Source organism: Aquarana catesbeiana, linkage group LG01 (genome assembly GCF_042186555.1).
Source record: "Aquarana catesbeiana isolate 2022-GZ linkage group LG01, ASM4218655v1, whole genome shotgun sequence".
In the NCBI taxonomy this organism is placed as follows: Eukaryota; Metazoa; Chordata; class Amphibia; order Anura; family Ranidae; genus Aquarana; species Aquarana catesbeiana.
In genome coordinates, this window is record NC_133324.1 from 328,823,026 (window position 1) to 328,844,447 (window position 21,422).

Here is a 21,422-nt window from a genome sequence, read left to right on the forward strand (position 1 = left end):
TTCCAGCACCAACCATTATTACAAATTGAGTACATACAATTTCTGCATTCTTCAAATTTCTAGAATGTGTCTCAAAAGCCTAATTTCAGATTTATTTTTGTGTCAAATAGTTTGTTTGGTCCAAGCTGTCCCAAATGAACCATTTCTTTTACTAATAGATGTGCCCACTGTCAGCGCTGTATAAGCTATACAGCGTTAGTCAATATATGGCAATGCTGTGTTCCAGCAGTGGTATGTTCCCATTGTCTGTCGGAACAAAATCGTGATGGGCTGATCCTTGTATTTTATCAATGAATTCAAAGTGTGCTCTGATTGGATCATCTGTCAGCCAATCGATTTATTGATATAAAATATAGGACCTCCTCTGAATGGCTGAACAATACTCAGCTCAAGTCGAAGTCCCTGTACCGCTGCCAAACACTGCAATGTATACTAAAAGTATACAGCGCTAACAGCAGATGCATCCTTTAGTAAAGGAAATAGTTTGGGCCAGCTTGGCCCAAACAAACTATTAAAGTGCAAGTAAACAGGGAGTTAGGCTTTAACAAATTCTTTTGTTTAATCATTGCTCAATTAGTTTCAGATGATTTTACACAGAGCTAAGGCCAACTGTGATGACCTGTGCAAAATTTGAGTAATAGCAGTATGCACATTTATAGAACAATGTTTGTCACCTCTAGCTGCCATCCAATGTATGTCATCATTACTGCCTAAAGTGAGGTCACACATTTGAAGCCAGTTAAAGTAGTTGTAAACCCTTACAGACCACTTTTTACTACAGGTATGCCTATAATAAGGCTTACCTGTAGCTACCCCAGATATCTCCTAAACCTGCATGGTTTAGGAGATATCCCCTGTATCAGCATGTACCGTCGTCATCGGAACATGCGCACTAAAGCAATGACACGTTTGCATCGTTGCTTCAGCTAGTGTGCGGTTACTGGCGGCTCCCTGGCACATGCGCGGGAGTGACGTCATCACGGCTCTGGAGCCCGCGATACCTGGAAGTTACTACAGAAGCGATGTCGCCGGCCGGTGCAGTGTACAGGGACTGATCCGAGGGCTTCGATCTCAGGTGAGTATTTCATAACGAGCTAGTATGTTATGCACATTAGCTCATTATGCCTTTATCTTGCAGGTTTTTTTTTTGTGGGTTTACAACCACTTTAAACGGTAGTACTGATTCAATGTGTTATCCTACAGGAGAAGATTACTGAAAAGTAATCAGGTTGCACTTAATTTGATCAGATAATTTAATAGCTTACATATGGCTTAGAATAAACATTTCAGCTCTGATTTTTAGAACAGGGACATTATAAACTGGTATTAGTGTTAATAAACAAGTCTAAAATCTATGAAATATCAGATGCAGAAAAACAGACAGTTTCATAAACGTTGAACATTTCCTTCATTAGGCAGCCCCAGTCAATAGCAGCATAAATAGTTCACATTTCTTCAAGTACCAAGCACTGCTTTTAGTTTGTCTGATGCTTAATATCCAGAGGGAACTTGTGCAGGATTTCCTGGACTTCACCTTGTAGAGACACAGGCCAAGCTTTTATTTCTCTTAGCAGGCACTCTGCCTTTTGGATCAGAACCTCCTGGCGATACTGTAGGTCGACCAAAAGCTGCTTGTTTTCCTCCATCTTCTGTACTGTGCCCTGTATATTACTTCCAGCAAAGTTGCATCTTTTCGACTTCTGCTGCATTATATGATTGAACTCTTCTTCTGTGAGCCCAAGAGATGAAAAATTCATAGTCTCAATGTAAGAGGATGCAGAACACTAGATAGAAGAACAGCATGATTATTTTACATACAGTAATGACAATTCACCTATACAACTCATATATATCTCTGAATGTGTCGACCTGTTTTAACCATTTAAAGACCAGGCCTTTTTCTGACATTTGTTGTTTACAAGTGAAAATCAGTATTGTTTTGCTAGAAAATTACTTAGAATATATACTGTATAAAAAAAACAAACAATAAAAGCCCAATTTTTTCCATAATGTAAAAGATGATGTCACGCCAAGTAAATAGATACCAAACATGCCATGCTTTAAAATTTTATACGCTTCTGGAATGACAAACTACAGTACTTAAAAATCTCCCTTTCTCGTGGCCCTATAAAAGTGATCTCGCGGGGGACCTGCCGCTGTGACCACTTTTATCTGAAAGCTGGCCACCTGCTGTAAATAATGATACCAGGGTTATGGCAGCTAGCTGCTGCCATAACCCCGGTATTTAACGTCAAAGTAATGATGTACATTTACAGTTAGGCAGTCAGCAAGTCGTATTAAACCCAAAAATGTAGTATGTTGCAGATTTGCATTAGATGTGGCTGCTTCCGTTTTCTTTTCTTTGGCTTTTTCCCTCTGTCTTCACCTGGTGATCTGGCCAGTAACACACCTCCTGTATTAGTGAGACACAACTCTGGAGGAATGAGAAGAGGAGGCACAGCATTCTCAGTCTGGGGGGGAGGGTAGTGTTAAATGTATTAGCAGATTTAGAGCTACTAACAAAGTGAAGACAAACTCCAGCTTACACTTTATAACAGAGGTCTCAAACTGGTGGCCCTCCAGCTGTTGTGAAACTACAAGTCCCATCATGCCTCTGCGAGTCATGCTTGTAACTGTCAGCCTTGCAATGCTTCATGGGACTTGTAGTTTCGCAACAGCTGGAGGGCCGCCAGTTTGAGACCCCTGCTTTATAAGCAGTTACAGCAGTTTTTTTTTTCTTCCTTTTTTGGGATAAAGGTTTTGCATGAGCTGATCATTTTAACCACTTGATGACCTATAGCTCCATAGTTACATAGTAGGTGAAGTTGAAAAGTCACAAGTCCATTAAGTCCAACCTATGTGTGTGATTATGTGTCAGCATTACATTGTATATCCCTGTATGTTGTGATCGTTCAGGTGCTTATCTAATAGTTTTTTGAAAACATTGATGCCCCCCCGCTAAAACCACCGCCTGTGGAAGGGAATTCCACATCCTTGCCGCTCTTACAGTAAAGAACCCTCTACGCAGTTTAAGGTTAAACCTCTTTTCTTCTAATTTTATTGAGTGGCCACGTGTCTTGTTAAACTTCCTTCCGCAGCAAAGTTTTATCCCTATTATGGGGTATTTGTAAATTGAAATCATATCCCCTCACAAGCGTCTCTTCTCCAGAGAAAATACGTTCAGTGCTTGCAACCTTTCCTCATAACTAAGATCCTCCAGACCCTTTATTAGTTTTGTTGCCCTTCTCTGTACTCGCTCCATTTCCAGCACATCCCTCCTGAGGACTGGTGCCCAGAACTGGACAGCATACTCCAGGTGTGGCCGGACCAGAGTCTTGTAGAGCGGGAGAATTATCGTTTTATCTCTGGAGTTGATCCCCTTTTTAATGCATGCCAATATTCTGTTTGCTTTGTTAGCAGCAGCTTGGCATTGCATGCCATTGCTCAGCCTTTCATTTACTAGGACCCCCAGGTCCTTTTCCATCCTAGATTCCCCCAGAGGTTCTCCCCCCAGTAAGTAGATTGCATTCATATTTTTGCCACCCAAATGCATTATTTTACATTTTTCTACATTAAACCTCATTTGCCATGTAGTCGCCCACCCCATTAATTTGTTCAGATCTTTTTGCAAGGTTTCCACATCCTGCGGAGAATTTATTGCCCTGCTTAGCTTCGTATTGTCCGCAAATAAAGAGATTGAACTGTTTACCCCATCCTCCAGGTCGTTTATGAACAAATTAAATAGGATCGGTCCCAGCACAGAACCCTGGGGGGCCCCACTACCCACCTCTGACCATTCAGAGTACTCCCCATTTATCACCACCCTCTAAACTCGCCCTTGTAGCCAGGTTTCAATCCATGTACTCACCCTATGCTCCATGCCAACGGACCTTACTTTGTACAGTAAACGTTTATGGGGAACTGTGTCAAATGCTTTTGCAAAATCCAGATACAACACGTCTACGGGCCTTCCTTTATCTAAATGGCAGCTCACCTCCTCATAGAAGGTTAATTGATTGGTTTGGCAAGAACGATTCTTCATGAATCCATGCTGATTACTGCTGATACCGTTCTTATTACTAAAATCTTGTATATAGTCCCTTATCATCCCTTCCAAGAGCTTGCATACAATTGATGTTAGGCTAACTGGTCTGTAATTCCCAGGGATGTATTTTGGCCTTTTTTTAAATATTGGCGCTACATTGGCTTTTCTCCAATCACCTGGTACCATTCCAGTCAGTAGACTGTCAGTAAAAATTAGAAAGAATGGTCTGCCAATTACTTGACTGAGTTCCCTAAGGACCTTCGGGTGCAAGCCATCTGGTCCCGGTGACTTATTAATGTTACGTTTTTCAAGTCTTTTCCTAATTCTGTCCTCTGTTAGCCATGAAGGGTGCTTCCTGTGATGTGTCATGAGGAAAAACACTGCAGTTTTGGTTACTGAAGCCCCCCCCCCCGATTCCCTCGTGAAGAAAGAGGAGAAGAATAAATTCAATACCTTCGCTATCTCCCCATCCTTTGTAACCAGATTCCCTTCCTCATTCTTTATGGGGCCAATATGGTCTGTCCTCCCTCTTTCACCGTTTATATACTTAAAGAATTTCTTGGGTTTTTTTTTTTTTGCTCTCCTCTGCTATGTATCTTTCATGTTTTATCTTAGCCGTCCTAACTGCACCCTTAAATTTCTTGTTGCATTCTTTGTAAAGTTTGAATGCTGATGATGATCCCTCAGCCTTGTATTTTTTGAAGGCTTTCTCCTTTGATTTTATATGCATTTTTACATTGAAGTTAAGCCACCCAGGACTTTTGTTCCCTCTTTTAAATTTATTTCCCAATGGGATGCACTGGCTAATGCCCTTATTTAATATGCTCTTAAAGCAAACCCATCTCTCTGTGTTCTTTGTTCCTCTGATTTTATCCTAATTAATATCTTCTAGCAAGGTAGTTTAGGGAACTTGGCTCTTTTGAAATTTAGTGTCTTTGTTATTCCCCTTATGTTTCCTATTTGTGTGATTTATACTGAAGCTAATTGACCTGTGATCGCTGTTACCTAAATTGCCCCGTATTTCCACATCCATGATTAGGTCTGTATTGTTGGTAATCAGTAGGTCTAGTAACGCGTACTTTCTAGTTGGCACGTCTACCATCTGACCAATGAAATTGTCCTGCAAGACATTTAGGAACTGGCGAGCCTTAGACGAATGCGCGGTTCCTTCCGCCCAGTCTATGTCTGGATAATTAAAATCCCCCATTATGATAACACTTCCCATCCTTGCCGCTAATCCAAATTGTGATAGGAGGTCCTCCAGGTTAGGTTGGCAGTTTTACAATATATGTGTGATGCTGCACTTCCGCCTGCAGGGGACAGGATTATTCACAGCGGAAGCCAATCTGCAGGTGCCGGGTACTTGTTGTCCGCCAGCACCCGCCAATCGTCAGGCAGAGACTCAGGATGGAGCTCTGCCTATGTAGACAAGGCAGAGTTCCGTTCTGATGGGGGAAGGGATGGATTTTGTGTTCCTGCAAAGCAGACACTAAAAATCCATCACTTCCCCTTATAAAAGCAGTAAACACAAACACTGGCTAGGCACACAGTTAACCCTTTGATCACCCTAGAGGTTTAACCCCTTCCCAGCCAGTTTCTTTAGTGCAGTGACAGTGCATATTTTTTAGCACTGATCACTGTAATGGTGTCACTGGTTCCCGCAAAGTGTCAGTTAGTTTCCGATTGTCCGCTGCAATATCGCAGTCCCGCTATAAGTCGCTGATCGCTACCATTACTATTAAAAATAAAGTCAAATTCTATAAATATATCCCATAGTTTGCAGATGCTATAACGTTCACGTAAACCAATCAATATACGCTTATTTGGATTTTTTTAACCAATAACATGTAGCAGAAAACATATTGGTCTAAATTTATGAAGAAATTTTATTTTTTTAAATTTTTTTTTTATTGGATGTGTTTAAAAACAGAAAGTAAAAAATGTTTTTTTTTTTTTTTTTTTTAATTGTCTGTCTATTTTTGTTTATAGCACAAAAAATAAAAAACCCAGTGGTGATCAAATACCACCAAATGAAAGCTCTATTTGTGGGGGAAAAAAATTACAAATTTTATTTGGGTACAGTGTTGCATGACCATACAATTAAAGTAACGCAGTGATGTGTCATGAAAGGGGGGGGGATCTTCTGGAGGTCAAGTGGTTAATCACTCCTGCCAGTGTTACAGTGGAGCTCCACCCAAAAGTGGAAGTTCCGCTTTAAGCACTCCTTAACCCCTTCTATGCCACATCTGGCATATAATTTTTTGGGGGGTGGGGGGGGAGAGTGGAAACTTGTTTTGACAGGTACCCCTCTCCCACTTCCGCTCAGGCCCCTAGACGACTCGAGTGGAAGTTCTTCTCTCCCCCTCCTTCCCTGCAATCTTCTGGGACACGTCACAGGTCCCAGAAGATTGCAAGGCCACTGAGGAGGCGCAGCACGACTCGAGCATGCGCAATGAGCTGTGTCATCAGGGTGCCCACACTTGTAATGCCGGCTCTGGAGACAGGCAAGGGACAGAAGCGTGGGTTCGGACGGCCGGACAAACCACGTAAAGCAAAGTTGCAGACCTTTTTGTGTGTGTTTTTTTTTTTTTTTTAAAGTCAGCAGCTACAAAAACACAAAAATGTCTGGAACTTCGCTTTACGTGGTTTGTCTCATCCATGTATACTGATAAATTCTGCAAAACAACATACTTGCTGGCTGGATCACCAGATGAAAATAGAAGAAAGCAAGCATTCCATAAACTGGCTCTCAAAGTCAAATGACTGAGGACCGGAAATTCCCCAATTATCTCTACGGTTCACGTAACAGGGAGCAACGAGGATACTGTCTCTTTTGGTTTCAGTCTAAGGCAAACAGACTTTTACCGGCCTGTGAAAGCATTGGATCAAAATGATCTTCCTTTGATTTGATGCTTTTAGGGGCAGGGGAGAGATCTGGAGTCTATATAGACCCCAGATCTCTCTGTAAAGAGTACCTGTCACTGCCTATGCTATCACAAGTGATGCCGTTTTTCCCTTGTGATAACAATAAAGTTGGATTATTATATTGTGTTTTTCTGCATCAAAATCGTGTTTAAAAAACCGCTGCGCAAACATTTTGAGATGTAAAAAATTCCACCCCCCCTCCATTTTATTCTCTAGGACCTCTGCTAAAAAAATATAAATAATGTTCGAGTGTTCTAAGTAATTTTCTAAATAATTTTCTAGCAAAAAAAACAAGCAGAGTTTTAGACGTAAATAAGTAGTGTCAGAATAGGCCAGGGGCTGAAGTGGTTAAAAACTGTAAAAATGTATTTAGGTAGACAAATTAGGCCTGGACATTTACGAAATGTATAAAAAGGATGATTCCCTCCAGCAACCACTGTCAACATTGCTGGACAGCTTGGAAAAAAAATAAGACATATAAAATAAAAATAAATCAGACTGATTATTATCATTACAAATATTAATCCCACAGAAATATCATAATATGCCAACTTCAGAACAGTAGTTCTTTTATTCGAAATAGCTACATCCATTTATAAATGTCATAAACCATTTAAACTGAGAAAATCTATGACAGTGGGCATGTTACTATTCCATTTAAAGCCATTATGTTATTCTCTGTAGCCTTTGCAAATGACACAAGATTATCCCTTGGGGACAAGGAAAGGAGGTTCCATCTGTTCACAGGAAACCATATATTAAATATTCTGTTAAAAATGTATCATGTAGCAAAAATGTTCCTGATATCTTGGAGCGGAGAGTCAGGTGAGAGGCCCTCTGAGGTTCAACAACGCTGCTCTGTCAATGTTGCCCTGGAAATCATGCTGATCATACTTTGTCTTTCAGCCCCTGAATAACTAAAACTGTATAAAATCACAAAGTCCTGTAGTTTTTTTTATTACTCTTAAAAGAGAAGGTTTTTTTTTTTCAGATTCATACTTACCTAGGTGGATGCATCGGACCGATCATGCATCTGTCCCCCCGGCATCTCTGCACTGAGAACCGAGCGATCGAACACCGCCAATGGCTTAGTTCTCTCAGCTCCCAGAGTGGAGAGCTGCTGCCTGTCAATCAGCAGCTCTCTGCTCTGTGCCCCCCCACGCTCACTGGAGCGCTGAGCTGTGGAGGGGCAGGGAGCAGCCGTCTCAGGCTCAGAGCGGCTCACTAAGACGGCTGTCAGTTCAGGCACCTGATGGATCCAGACTTTGTCGTGATGACACGGTGCCTGGACTAATTCCTGTGATGTCAGCAGCAAGCAGACTTTAGTGCTGAAAACGAATTGCACTCCTGTGACCCATAGGAGAAGCCCAGCCAAACAAGCTCAGGCTGGACTTCTCCTTTAAGGATTTGCTACAGTATGTGATACTTTTATTCACACTTGTAAGTCAGCCTGCAGTAAGGTAGTTGGCAGAGCAGCACCTGCCAGACTACAGGTGACCTCTCATCTTTGAGGCTCATGGTCTACAGCAGGCATTTTCAACCAGGGTTCTGTGGAACCCCAGTGTTCCTCCAGAGGTTGCTGGGGGTTTCTTGAGCTGTGGCTGACTGACCCCCCATTTGATGGTGCTTGCATAGGTCCAGGCCCAATGCCAGTTGGCACAGCCAGCTACATAATGTCAATTATTTTTTTAGTGCTGTGTAAAGGTGGCATTCTCCCCACTGACCATCAATTTAGGGGCATTTTCCCAATTACCCCAAATTCTTTTTTTTAAAGCAGGAATCCCCCCCAAAAGCTGAAATTTATTTTAAGGGTTCTTGTGGGGTAAAAAAAAAAGGTTGAGAAAGGCTGGTCTACAGTCATCTTTAGGGTAAGTAAAGTTGAATGGACTGGACCCCGAGGTGCCAAGGACAAGCCACATGGAAGGGCCATGACCCTGTAGTGCAGAGGCCCCACCACAAAGTGCAGGAAGCGTCGAAAAGATGGGTACATGCAAGTAAGCATCCTCTAGGTCTACCTAGGGCCAGAAAGTCTCCTTGATGCAGAGGCATTAATGGAACTTGTCAATTCCATCCAGAATTTTTGGACTAGTTGGGCTTTACCCAGCTAGTCTTAAAAATGTTTACTCCCCTAACTCTTATTCTGACTAACCGATATAAGAAAGATCTGTATGCTTACCCATTTTCAGCCCACTCTAGTCCAGTCACATGATCTCCGCCATGTCAGTCAGCGGCCGCTGGCTGACACAGGGGAGCAGGACCATGTGACTGGACTAGAGCGGGCTAAAAATAGGCAAGTAAACTTCTGAAGGGCTCCCACTCCAAGTTTCTCAAAATTTGGGAACCTTGGATTGAATACTCCTTTTACTTGTTAAACCCGGCCTGTACTGGTCACCTATGACAGTTTCCTGGTCCCTGTTTCCCACTTCCTTCTTTCTCCTACTCTTGGGGTCTTTAACCCCTTGTTTCCCTTGTCTTTTCTCTTAATTTGGGTTGTACTTAGGACAGGAAGCACACAATTCTGTATTCTTTGATTCACATTACAAGGTATTCCTCTTGGTCTTCCCATTCATTTGTTTACATGTTCTATTGTCTGGCCATATTCAGCACCTTGACATGTTTACCATTCTGTGATGTTTCGTTTCTTAGCCCCTGCATGGACGTATTTGGTGCTCACCCGGTTATATATTGAAAACCTAATAAAAAAAAATTACTGAACAAGACAATAGAACAGATATTTCTTACATCTTACACAGGTTAGTAAGCATAAATGTTAGGAGGGGGGGGGGGGGGGGGGGGACGTTTTTAAGACTAGTTTGGTAAAGCTCGGAATTCTACTTTAAGGTTTTGGAAGTCCAAAAATGGGCGAACATTTCCTTTGGGCTTGGGAACAGAGAAAAGGTTGATTTAAAAACCCCTGAAAGCATTCGGCAGCATGTACTGGAGCAATGACCCTTTGTTTCAAGAAAATAAAGATTGTTCAAGGCAATGTGTAATGACTGGAGGTGAGAAAGCAAGGAGGAGGCAGAGAATGAAAAACAAGCTTGAAAACTTTGGACACCACCTTTTGAACCCAAACATAGGGAATTCAGGACTTTTAAGCATCTGCAAAGGCCGCTAGGCCCCCACTTTGGCAAACTAGGAGACTACGCTGAGAGGAAGGACAGCCAAGCTTGAAGGGTCTTGACAAAGAAGTCAAGAGAGTGTAATAAAGCGAGAGGGATACTTCTGAGAAGAGGAAAAGGACTGATTTGTTTACTGAGAAAGGTGGGTATTTTTACTCAAGTAGCAAACTTGATAACAGTATCCAGTATAGACCCAAAGAGACATTGCCCCTCCAAGGTCAAAACAAGTTCCGCAGTCCAGCCTTTCAGCCACAGAGCCCTACACAACTGCACCGACAGAAGACCAATGCCAGACAGCAAGTTAGAAGCTTTCAGTGAACCATCATAGCTTAAATTTAAAGCAGAAGAAATCTGGTCCATGCAATTAATGATATGCGGGTCAATGACAGCATTAGCCACCTCAAACTTAAAGGGATTTCACCCGATCAGCCATTGTCTTGGATAAAAGAATTGTCACCAGAACTGCGTGCAAGACGGAACCTACCCAAACAAACATGGCCCTAGAAAGCTTTTATTGTCATATCAGTGGGGTCCTTAAATTAAGAGACATCGTTAACTAGAATTGTACAGAAACAAGTGTTTCAGAGGTGCAAAAAAACCTTTGGCCTGAAACAATTTTAAAGAGGGTGTAAAGGGAAAATTTTAGAATCTTTAGAGGCCTGTGGGACTCAAAGCTAGACAGTACTGGTAGAAGCAACAAGCTGATCTTCCAGATTTAAAGGTGTAGGGCACCGCATCAATAAGGGCTATACCTGAGTCTGCAGAGGAAAGTGTGGTAGTGAGTTTGTGGCCTCAGAGGTCAGGATTAGCGTTAAGCTGGGCAACCTGTGACAAAGTCAGGCATGACTGTAGTTAAAACATACCCTTAGAGGTGAGCAAGCTCAGCAACACCCAGCGGAGCCAGAGAACACTCCAAGGAAGGAACTGACTTCAGCACTCTTGGGCAACACAACTCCACACTATGCATCTTGGTTCTATCAAGGGGTGCAATGCAGACAGACCCTGGCCTGTTAGTGGACAGTGGAGGGGAAACACACCCAGATATGCCTGACTGTCCCCCCGTGTGTGGAATCAGACATGTTGGAGCTGCAAATGCAGTAGGCAACATAAAGGCTCTAGAAGGCTAGGTTTTGAGTGCTCACAGAACCTGGTCAACTGTTAGCTGGCAAAGAACACTAAGTGCATCAGGGTCAAGTGTCCATAGGTGACCAAGCAATGCTGCAGCAGACAGTAAGAACAGATCTGTAATCAAAGCTCCCCATGGCTCTAGTAGCCGGTTATTATATTAATAACTACTTGGGACGTCCCAAAGCAATATCCATTAGGGGAGGGTATGTTATGTTATTGACATCCACCTGGTAAAAATCCTGTAGATGTATAAACCAAAGACCAAATAGTGATTTTGCAAACCCGGGCCACTGACACCTGATGATGGATGGCCCAAGATACTCTCCCACGCTTGGTAGAGAATCTCTCCTCAGAAAAAAAAATATGGGATTTTGCCCTTTAAACCATAGGCATCATTGATTAACAGATCCACTGCTAAATATTCGACCTGGATGTCGCATGCCCTTCCTGGGCCTTATGGCAGCACAAACCAGGATTCCTCACCTGTGCTGACAAATCAAGTAATTCTGACTGCCAGAACTACCTCCAGAGTATGCAGTGATCTAACTCCTGCCAACTTAGGATCAGAAAAGAAGGCAAGACATTGTCTTGATTCAAGTGAAAACTAGACACCATTCTAGGCAAAAAATGGATGAGGACGCAACATCACCTTATCATGATGTGAGACCAAGAACGGCTCTTTGCATGAAAAAGACGCCAACTCTGACACTCCACTTAGTTAAGTGATAGCCACCAAAGAAGCCACTTTCCGAGATAAAGGACCAACAGAATCCCCAGATTGGTTCAAAAAGTGGCCTCTGCAAGGACAGTCAAGATCAAATTCAAGTCCCAAGGACACAAGAATAGCCTGACAGACGGGACTGTCTATGTTACACGCTGCATGAAGTATGAATCAAGGAGTGGGAAACAACGGCCCTTGGAAAAAAATGGATAGGGATGAACTCTGACCCTTAATAGTACTTAATGCCAATCTCCTTTCCCCTACTAATGAAAGAAAGAAAAAGAAAATCTCCCACTCGCATTTCTGCAGGTGCCACTTCCTGGCTTCACCCCAGGCAAAAAAATATTTTCAAGTCCTGTAATTGAAGTTCCCCCAAGCTGGCTTCCAGGGCTCAACAGTGCTGAGATACAGGATTCAAGACCATTAGGTCCCGCTGGACTGGGAGTGTCCAAGGAGCAACCCCGCAAGACTCGCTATGTCAGTGTACCAAGCCCTCCTGGGCTAATTCAGAAAACACTAATATCAGTGTTACCACCTCATGGATTCTTCGCAAAAGTTATGGCAGAAGCCGAAACAGAGGAAAAAACATCAAATTAGGGAGAACCGATCCTTTAGGTGTTACAGGTACATCTACCCCTATTGGCAGTGGGACTCTCGTCCTGGACACACCTGTCCCAACCTGTTGTAGAACTTGGAATCTAGTAGGATTCCACTGCAGAGTTCCCCTTGTCACTATTTTATCTCTGGAATATGTATTGGCGATAGAGACAGCACTTGTACTGTCCCAGACAGAATGTGGTACACCTCCCTGAAGTCGCATGACCTCTGGTGCCGGCCTGGTGGTTGATATATATGCCTGCAGAGGCATTTCTGGATTGAACCTACAACCGATTTGTCCTATAATCCAGAGCAAGGCGTACTGGCCAAAAATTCCAAGATATTGATGGACAGTATTCTCTCATGTGAAGACCAAGCCCCCTGAACTGTAGCCAGCCTCAAATCAACTTGGAGAGATTGGCATCAGTGGTTATTATTCCCTAAATTCCTGAAAAGGAAGAATATCAACCACCAAATTTTGCTCTGCAAAGCCCTGGAAACAGAGCCTTCCGGCAATCCAATGCCTGAATCTTCAAGTTCCAGACAGAGAGAATGATCCTCTACAAAGACCTGGAGTAGGACTGTATGTAGGGAATGTGCTTTAACCTAAACATAGCTTCCTCCTGTAGAAATCTATCAAAGGAACCCCTGGAATCGACTGCTTCCTGAGCCAAGATTATTGAGGTAATGAGTATTGAGGTGTCCTCAGCAAGCCCAGAACTGGGGCTAAACGCTTTTGTGAACCCTCACGAGTTGTGGCCAACCCCAAGGAAACGGCTTTCCACTGCAAATACAGAAATCCTTGATGAGCTTGGAAACAAACCGCCACATGAAGACGTGCGTTTACAGAGGATTATGGACCATGAAAACTACTTCTTGCAGAGAGGTCATCACTGAACAGATCTAGCCTATCTGAAAACAGAAGTATGTTCAGCGGCTTGAGATCTTAAGATAGACCTCATATCCCAATTTGGTTTTGAAACTACTACCATTTAATTGTCTCACATTAATGAGCCCAGAACTTCTGCTCCAAGAGCAAATGCAAGGCAAAAGACTGACAAATCTGTGGCAGACCCAGACAGTCCCAAGAGGTGCATTTAACCTACCAGGTTTCTGCCAGCTAAAGATGGAACAAACCACCTCAGAGACTGCCCTAAGATCTTCTGGCCTGAGATACTCCCAAAACACAGCCGCCTCGGATGCCTCCCTCACCCAGATGGAGAAAAGCTTACAGCCTCTGGTATTCCCGGGCAGTCTCCCATCCATATACTAACAGGATTGATCCTGCTTAGGCTTCGATCAACCAAGATCGGACATGATCAAGGTGACGCGGCCGCAGTCTATCTGACGGAAAATGAATGCGTCAGGAAACACTGCAATGCCAAACACCACAGTGGCTCAGATGCACCTGACATCACTGTCTATTCGGAATATGTGGACATCGCCGGATACCTGAACCTAAGAGCGGTGCACCTGCCTCCCCCGGCTGTAGGGGTTCTGAAATTAATTGTTGCATCAATGGTGTCCCCGATGCGGCATCGATGCATACGACCGGAAAATCGATTACTGGGTGACGTCATCTCGACTTGCCCCGCCCCTCCCGGGAGAGTGCTCCAAGCGTATTGTTAAAATTATGTTAAAACAACATAAGGGTCGGGCTGGGCAGGGCAGTCACATGAGCGGGATGTATAGTACTGTGAAATTCGGTATGAAGTTCCATATTTTTTTAAAAAGCACATACAGAAGGGCACTTCATTGATTGTAACACAGCATTTATTAAAACACAGTAATTTTAATAAGAGTAAGTAGAGCGCTCCTTCCACTGCTAACTCTTGGTGTGCTGGAAGGAGCAAACAGGAATGCCGAGGAACTGTCAGCACCAGTGGAGACCCGTGCATTGTGAGGGAGGGGTAAAGTGAAGTGATGGCTGCATTTGATTGGCACAGGTGGCTGCATCTGATGAGCACAGGTGGCTGCATTTGATGGGCACAAGTGGCTGCATTTCATGGGCACAAGTGGCTGCATTTCATGGGCACAGTGGCTGCGTTTTATGGGGGAGGTGCAGTATTTTTCAGTTTGTTTGCGCCCCCCGCAAAAATTGTGAGCACCAGCTGCCACTAGTCAGCACAGAGACAGTACAGGGAACTGCACAGGGCTGTTTGTCAGCTGTGGATTGTAATCTCCCCTGACCTCCCAGCAGCAGCATGTGTGAATGTCTGTACCCTGTAGTGCACCGGATTAGTGCACTTTTTAAGGGAGTGAGGTTATTTTTAATTCAAAGTGGAGTTCCAGTCAATTTTTTGTTTATTAAAAGTCAGCATCTACAAAAAAAGTGTATCGTCTGACTTTTAATAAAAAGACACTCACCTGTCCCACAATCCAGCGACGTGGCCACCCAAACCCTCCCTTCTCTCCCCCGCCTGTCCACTAGGGGTGCGCATCTTCACTGGCCTCACGATTCGATTACGATTATCCGGTCCACGATTCGATTCAATTTGATTCCGCGATGCATCACGATTACTGTGCACGGTTTTCATCCAAAAAATTCAAGTAGTCAGAAGAACTCCATTTTTTAAATTTTATCTGTTCTTAAAAAAAAGACAACACTCCCTGCATGTAACAAAGTGTAAACACAGCAGAAGAGGATCTCCAGACTGCCCCCAAATGACTACAGAAGATGGTAAGAGACTGCAGACATGATACAGGAGAGGGTCAGAAACTGCAGATAGATACTACAGTAGATGGTCAGAGACTGCAGACATAGTACAGGAGATGGTCAGAGACTGCAGACATGGTACAGGAGATGGTCAGAGACTGCAGACATAATACAGGAGATGGTCAGAGACTGCAGACATGGTACAGGAGATGATCAGAGACTGCAGACCTGCTGGACGTGGTAAGGGAGGTGCCAGACTGTCCTATCCAAGATGATCAATACCCCGCCGCCCTCACCACTAACCTGTCCCCATATAATACTATTACCATAGAGCTCCCCTGCCCAGTGTCACCACGGACCAATTCCCATCCTTCTCGACCAGCATCCACACAGTCCTCTGCTCTTCCCCCCACCTCTACACTGAGCATGCAGATAGGGCAATAAAACAAAAAATGGTGTGCAGTGCTTTGTGGTGACAAATGCAAAGAGTCTTATTAGGTAGTGAATAAATATAGTCCTGAAATATATAAATCTGTGATCTGCTTAAAAGAAATATTTTGTGTATTCAAAGTAATTCCAGTGCTGAGTGTGCTCTGCTGTGTTTAAATCATTCACCAGAAATCAGGAATGATTTGAACACAGCAGAGCACACTCAGCACTGGAATTACTTTGAATACACAAAAGATTTCTTTTAATCAGATCACAGATTTATATATTTCAGGACTATATTTATTCACTACTTAATAAGACTTTTGTGCATTTGTCACCACAAAGCACTGCATACCATTTTTTGTTTTATTGCCCTATCTGCATGCTCAGTGTAGAGGTGGGGGAAGAGCAGAGGACTGTGTGGATGCTGGTCGAGAAGGATGGGAATTGGTCCGTGGTGACACTGGGCAGGGGAGCGCTATGGTAATAGTATTATATGGGGACAGGTTAGTGGTGAGGGCAACGGGGTATTGATCATCTTGGATAGGACAGTCTGGCACCTCCCTTACCACGTCCACCCCCCTCGGTGTCCTCCCAGCGGCCCCCTCACCTGGCTATGCCTCCGTCACACCCGGCTTGATATGCCGCGGCTCCACTCTCCCCCTCGGAGCTCCATGCTCCACAAGCCGGCCGCCGCCACCACTCTTAGCAGCAGCAGCTACATGTCCTCCTCCCCAATACGCACACAGCGTCACTCCTCGACGCAGGGCAGCAGGGGGATAACGTTAGTCAGGGGCATCAAGCGGGAAAAGCCGGCGCGGCTTACTCCCACGGCTCTTCGGCGGCTTTCGGCTCCGTTCAGTCGTGGAGGCGGGGCTTAACGCGGCATGAAGATGACGTCATCAAAACATCGATTACTCCAGTCATAACATCGATGCCGCATCGTGTATGGTCGAATCGAGATGCATCGATGTTACGATTAATTTCAACAGCCCTACTGTTCACGGCGCTGGCAATACTACAGCTTGCAGCTTCACAGCGGGGTGCGCATGTCTCACTGCGCTGTCCTGCAAAGCCAGGCAATCTTTTGGGATCTGTGATATGTCCCAGAAGATTGCAGGGTGGAAGGGCCGCCTAGGCAGCCCAAGCAGAAGTGGGAGCTTATCGGTCATCGTGATGCATTGCGGAATCGAATCGTTGACCGGATAATCGTAATTGAATCGAGAGACCAGTGAAGATGCGCACCCCTACCCGGCTGCCTCTCTTTTCTGGAACTATTTAACTGGTATAACAGGTAAATAACGTAGCAACTATATTAGCCAACCTAAAATACACACACAACAAAAAACTAAATTGCCCATGGGACTTTTAAAGAGCACACTTCAGAACGTACCAAGTAAAATTTATAAATGAATTTATTTAACACACATTTAAAAACATTTAATACAGAAAAAAGAAAATATGTTAAGCATTAACATATTGGTAAATTTTACATTCATGTAATAAATCTTTCCATGAGACCTGGATATGTCACAAAAATGACTGTCAGTAGTCTGGGGTAGCTGTGCTAGGTCTCGACGGATTTTGCGAGAGGTGTTTCTTCGGGAGAAGCACAGATAGATGTCTGGAGATCAAAAGCGCCAATTAAGTAAATAGAGAGAAAAAAAAAGAAGGTGCCAAGCATTTACATATAAGATTCAGTATATTCCATTTACAATTGATGAGACGCTCCTGGCCTACTGGCGTAGTATAAATGACTCTTTGTAAAGTAGTCGAAAGATTGATGTACATGGGTGGGTATACCACCCTAAATTTATGAAAGAAACTTCAAAACAAAAAACATCCATAAAAGTAGATGGATAAATGCATAAAAAGCCAACCATGCCACAGAGCTTCCCCGGGAGCTGTGTGAGGGTGGGGAGATGGAAACCGGTGAGAGGACGCAAGAAACCAAAACCTGGGCGAAGGATGTAAATTACCAAGAAAGTACCCACACCTGTACAATCAAGAAGATAAACCAAAATAAAAACCTGACCAAACAAATAAATTAAAATAATATGACTAATAAAAAATAATAATATCGAATGAAATGAGTGAGTATGTGATGGTGCCTATGTGCTGACACAATGAAATCCAAATAGTTGTATGGTGAATATGTGAACAAATTAAGGGATAGGGTGTACAAAATATTGTTATAAAGACAGGATAATATAAAAGGTGTATACAAAAAAAATAAAATGTACATGCGCTAAAATACTAAAATACAGTAATTTTGTAATGTAGTTGGAAATGTATTTAAATTATACCATCGAAAGACGGTGTAAGTATGGGTGATCTGTAATCAAGTGTGTATACCAGAATGATATCAATATTGAGATACGGTGTAACCTTGGTTAATGAGTAATGCGGATAACAAGCGTTTTAAAAGACGAGCAACTTTTTTTTTTTTTATTTTAATTTAACACTTACCCTGAGAGGGAAACAGACTTAGCAACTGGTGGCCGGTAGCTTGGCAGGCTGCACTGTAACCAAACAGTGGTCTGAGTTAAATAACTCAGAGCACTGGGTTAGCCCCGCCTGCACAGTGTCCTCATGGTGGTAATCCACCAATCGGCTAACATAGGAAAAAGGGGAGGAGCCGCAATAGCTCATCCCCATTCATGGCGGCCAGCTGGTACCTATAGCCCCCTAATGACAACACAGCTGATTCAGCTGTGTTGTTGATGGCGGCGCCACCAGTCATGGCATCGCGATCTGATGCGCGATCGCATCGGCATAATGCCCGCGACTCAGTCGACGCCGCCGTTCGCGACAGAAACCCAATCTTTCTGGAGAATCACCCTATCCCAGTTTCCCCCATGTGGATCCTGTGGAATGTGTTCAAGACATAAAAATAGAACTTTGGGAGAACCATATGCATGGTCCTGGGCTGCATGCCTCCCTATAGGGGAACATTATAGATCACCTATTTCGATGGCATATGTCTGGTCATAAATACGCTTCCAAAATTCCTTATAGGTCTTCCCTACATAAAATGCACCACATTCGCAGGTCATCAAGTATACGATGCCTTTCGTTTGACAATTTGCAAACTTTTTGGGGAAGAATCTCTTCCCATTCGGTAAGATCAAGTTTTGGCCCGAATTAATATATTTGCAATATGGATATCCCCCACATTGGAAAGTACCCTTGAGCAAGTGGGTTTTGGAACTTGGTCCGGCCAGATGGCTGTGCACCAACTTATCCTTGAAAGATGAGGCCCGTCGGTATACTACCAATGGTTATGGAGGGACAAACCCAGAGATGACTGGATCGCCTGTCAGCAAATACCAATGTTTTTGTAGTATGGCTTTAAAGTCCTCGTGTTGGGAGCTATAGCGGGTGACAAAATGGACATTGCCATTCACTTTTACAACAAGCATGCCCATCGGATCGCGATGAATCAGCTGTGTTGTCATTAGGGAGCTATAGGTACCAGCTGGCCGCCATGAATGGGGATGAGTTATTGCGGCTCCTCCCCTTTTTCCTATGCGAGCCGATTGGTGGATTACCACCATGAGGATGCTGTGCGGGCAGGGCTAACCCAATGGTCTGAGTTATTTCACCAGTTGCCAAGTCTGTTTCAATCTCAGGGTAAGTGAATTTATGTTTGAAGGTTTCACAAGCCAGTCTGATCCATCTTCATGGAGATCTAGCTGGTTCTTTTTTGGTGTGTTTTCCATGGTTACTTTTTGTTAATCTTATTGATTATTTTTTGCTCATCAGCATGGACATCTATGAGGATGTGTTCTCTCTTCTTTGGACTAATTTTTTTATACACACAGTAATTTACACACAATTATTGAGTACTATCTTGTATCTCAATATTGATATCATTCTGGGTTGTAGTCTTTTAGTATATACACACTTGATTACAGATCATACTTGCACCGTCTTTCGATAGTATAATTTAAATACATTTCCAACTACATTAAACAATTATCGCATTTTAGCACATGTACATTTTATTTTTATTGTATACACCTTTTATATTATCCTATCTTTATAACAATATTTTGTACACCCTATCCCTTATTTTGTTTGCATATTCACCATACAACTATTTGGATTTCATCATGTCAGCACACAGGCACCATCACATACTCACTCATTTCATTTGATATTATTATTTTTTATTAGTCATATTATTTTAATTTATTTGTTTGGTCAGGTTTTTATTTTGGTTTATCTCCTTGATTGTACAGGTGTGGGTACTTTCTTGGTGGGATTTACATCCTTCACCCAGTTTCTGGTTTCTTGTGGCCTCCCACTGGTTTCCATCTCCCCGCCCTCACACAGCTCCCAGGGGAAGCTTGGTGGCATGGTTGGCTTTTTATGCATTTATTCATCTACTTTTATGGACGTTTTGTTTTGAAGTTTCTTTCATAAATGTAGGGTGGTATACCCACCCATGTACATCAATCTTTCGACTGCTTTACAAAGAGTCATTTATACTACGCCAGTAGGCCAGGAGATTCTCATCAATTGTAAGTGGAAAATACTGAATCTTACATGTAAATGCTTGGCACCTTCTTTTTATTTACTTTTTTGCACTTTTGATCTCCAGCCATCTATCTGTGCTTCTCCTGAAGAAGCAAGACTCCTCTTGCGAAACGCGTTGAGACCTAGCACAGCTATCCCAGACTACTGACAGTCATCTTTGTGACATATCAAGGTCTCATGGAAAGGTTTATTACATGAATGTAAAATTTACCAATATGTTGATGCTTAATATATTTTCTTTTTTCTGTATTATATGTTGTTTTTAAATGTGTGTTAAATAAATTCATTTATAAATTTTACTTGGTACGTTCTAAGGTGTGCTCTTTAAAAGTCCCATGGGCAATTTCGTTTTTTGTTGTGTGCATACCAGCTTGTATCGAAGTTGAACAGTCCCCCGCAGATTAAGCAGTAAATATGCAGCATATAATCATGACTTGTCCACACAGTTCTCCCATAGTAAGTACTCACACTTTGTTAGTATCCATGGGCTGCTGTCATGTCTCCAGAAGCTCTGCTGAACCTGTCTCCACATGGCAACATGGCCGCCCTTCCACTTCCTGCCTATATAAAAATAGGCCATACTTAGCGAGTATGTGCCCTCTAGTGGCTGGAGGAGAAACTGCAGCCCACACCACTAAGAAGTACACAGCATGAATAAACAGCACACTGCCCCCAGTGGCCATCGGGAGAACCGACAGTCGGATCTCTTTTTTTAAAGAGAAACTGCAAACAAATGCAGAGTTACCATTCCTGCTGCAGGACTCTGAACATAACAGGAGTCCAATCTTTACCCATCACAGCGAGCTTTGTCATAAAAGACTTTCAGAGACTGGATCCCCCCTTAATGTGGGGTCCACTCCCCTGGACCTGTATAGCACCCTGCAGGAAAGCACCTTGGTCAGAACAAACACTGCACAGAGTTCCATTACGCAGGGTCCAGAGCCATAAGGCTGCATTACAGGCAAACCTCAAGGAATCTTCTCTGCTTCCAATAAGGCTTAGGTACCATCCATTTTGTCCGATAGCTTTTTCGAATTGATCCGATTGAAGTCCATGATTCCCTAATAGAACCGTCCAGACCTCCAAGTATGCTCCAAGAGCACATGTATCACATCAGTGACCACCACCTTACAGATACTGGCAAAAAAATAGATGTGTTTCCTGTGTAGGAAGGGTTATATAGGGAAGGACTTTTTGTTTGATTGATCTGCCAGTGTCCATTCACCTATAGGTGGCATATAAACCAAGTCGTTATTA

General features: G+C 43.2%; 1 protein-coding gene across 1 annotated transcript in view; it reads right to left on the minus strand.

The window, feature by feature from the left end:
* Positions 1-1,235: 1,235 nt before the first annotated feature.
* LOC141144970 (rab5 GDP/GTP exchange factor-like) overlaps positions 1,236-21,422 on the minus strand; it is a 50,638-nt gene continuing 30,451 nt past the window's right edge. Inside the window, exon 8 of the mRNA XM_073631144.1 lies at positions 1,236-1,784. Coding sequence (XP_073487245.1) covers positions 1,476-1,784 — 309 coding nt within the window. The 3' untranslated portion in view covers positions 1,236-1,475. The remainder of the gene's footprint in view (positions 1,785-21,422) is intronic.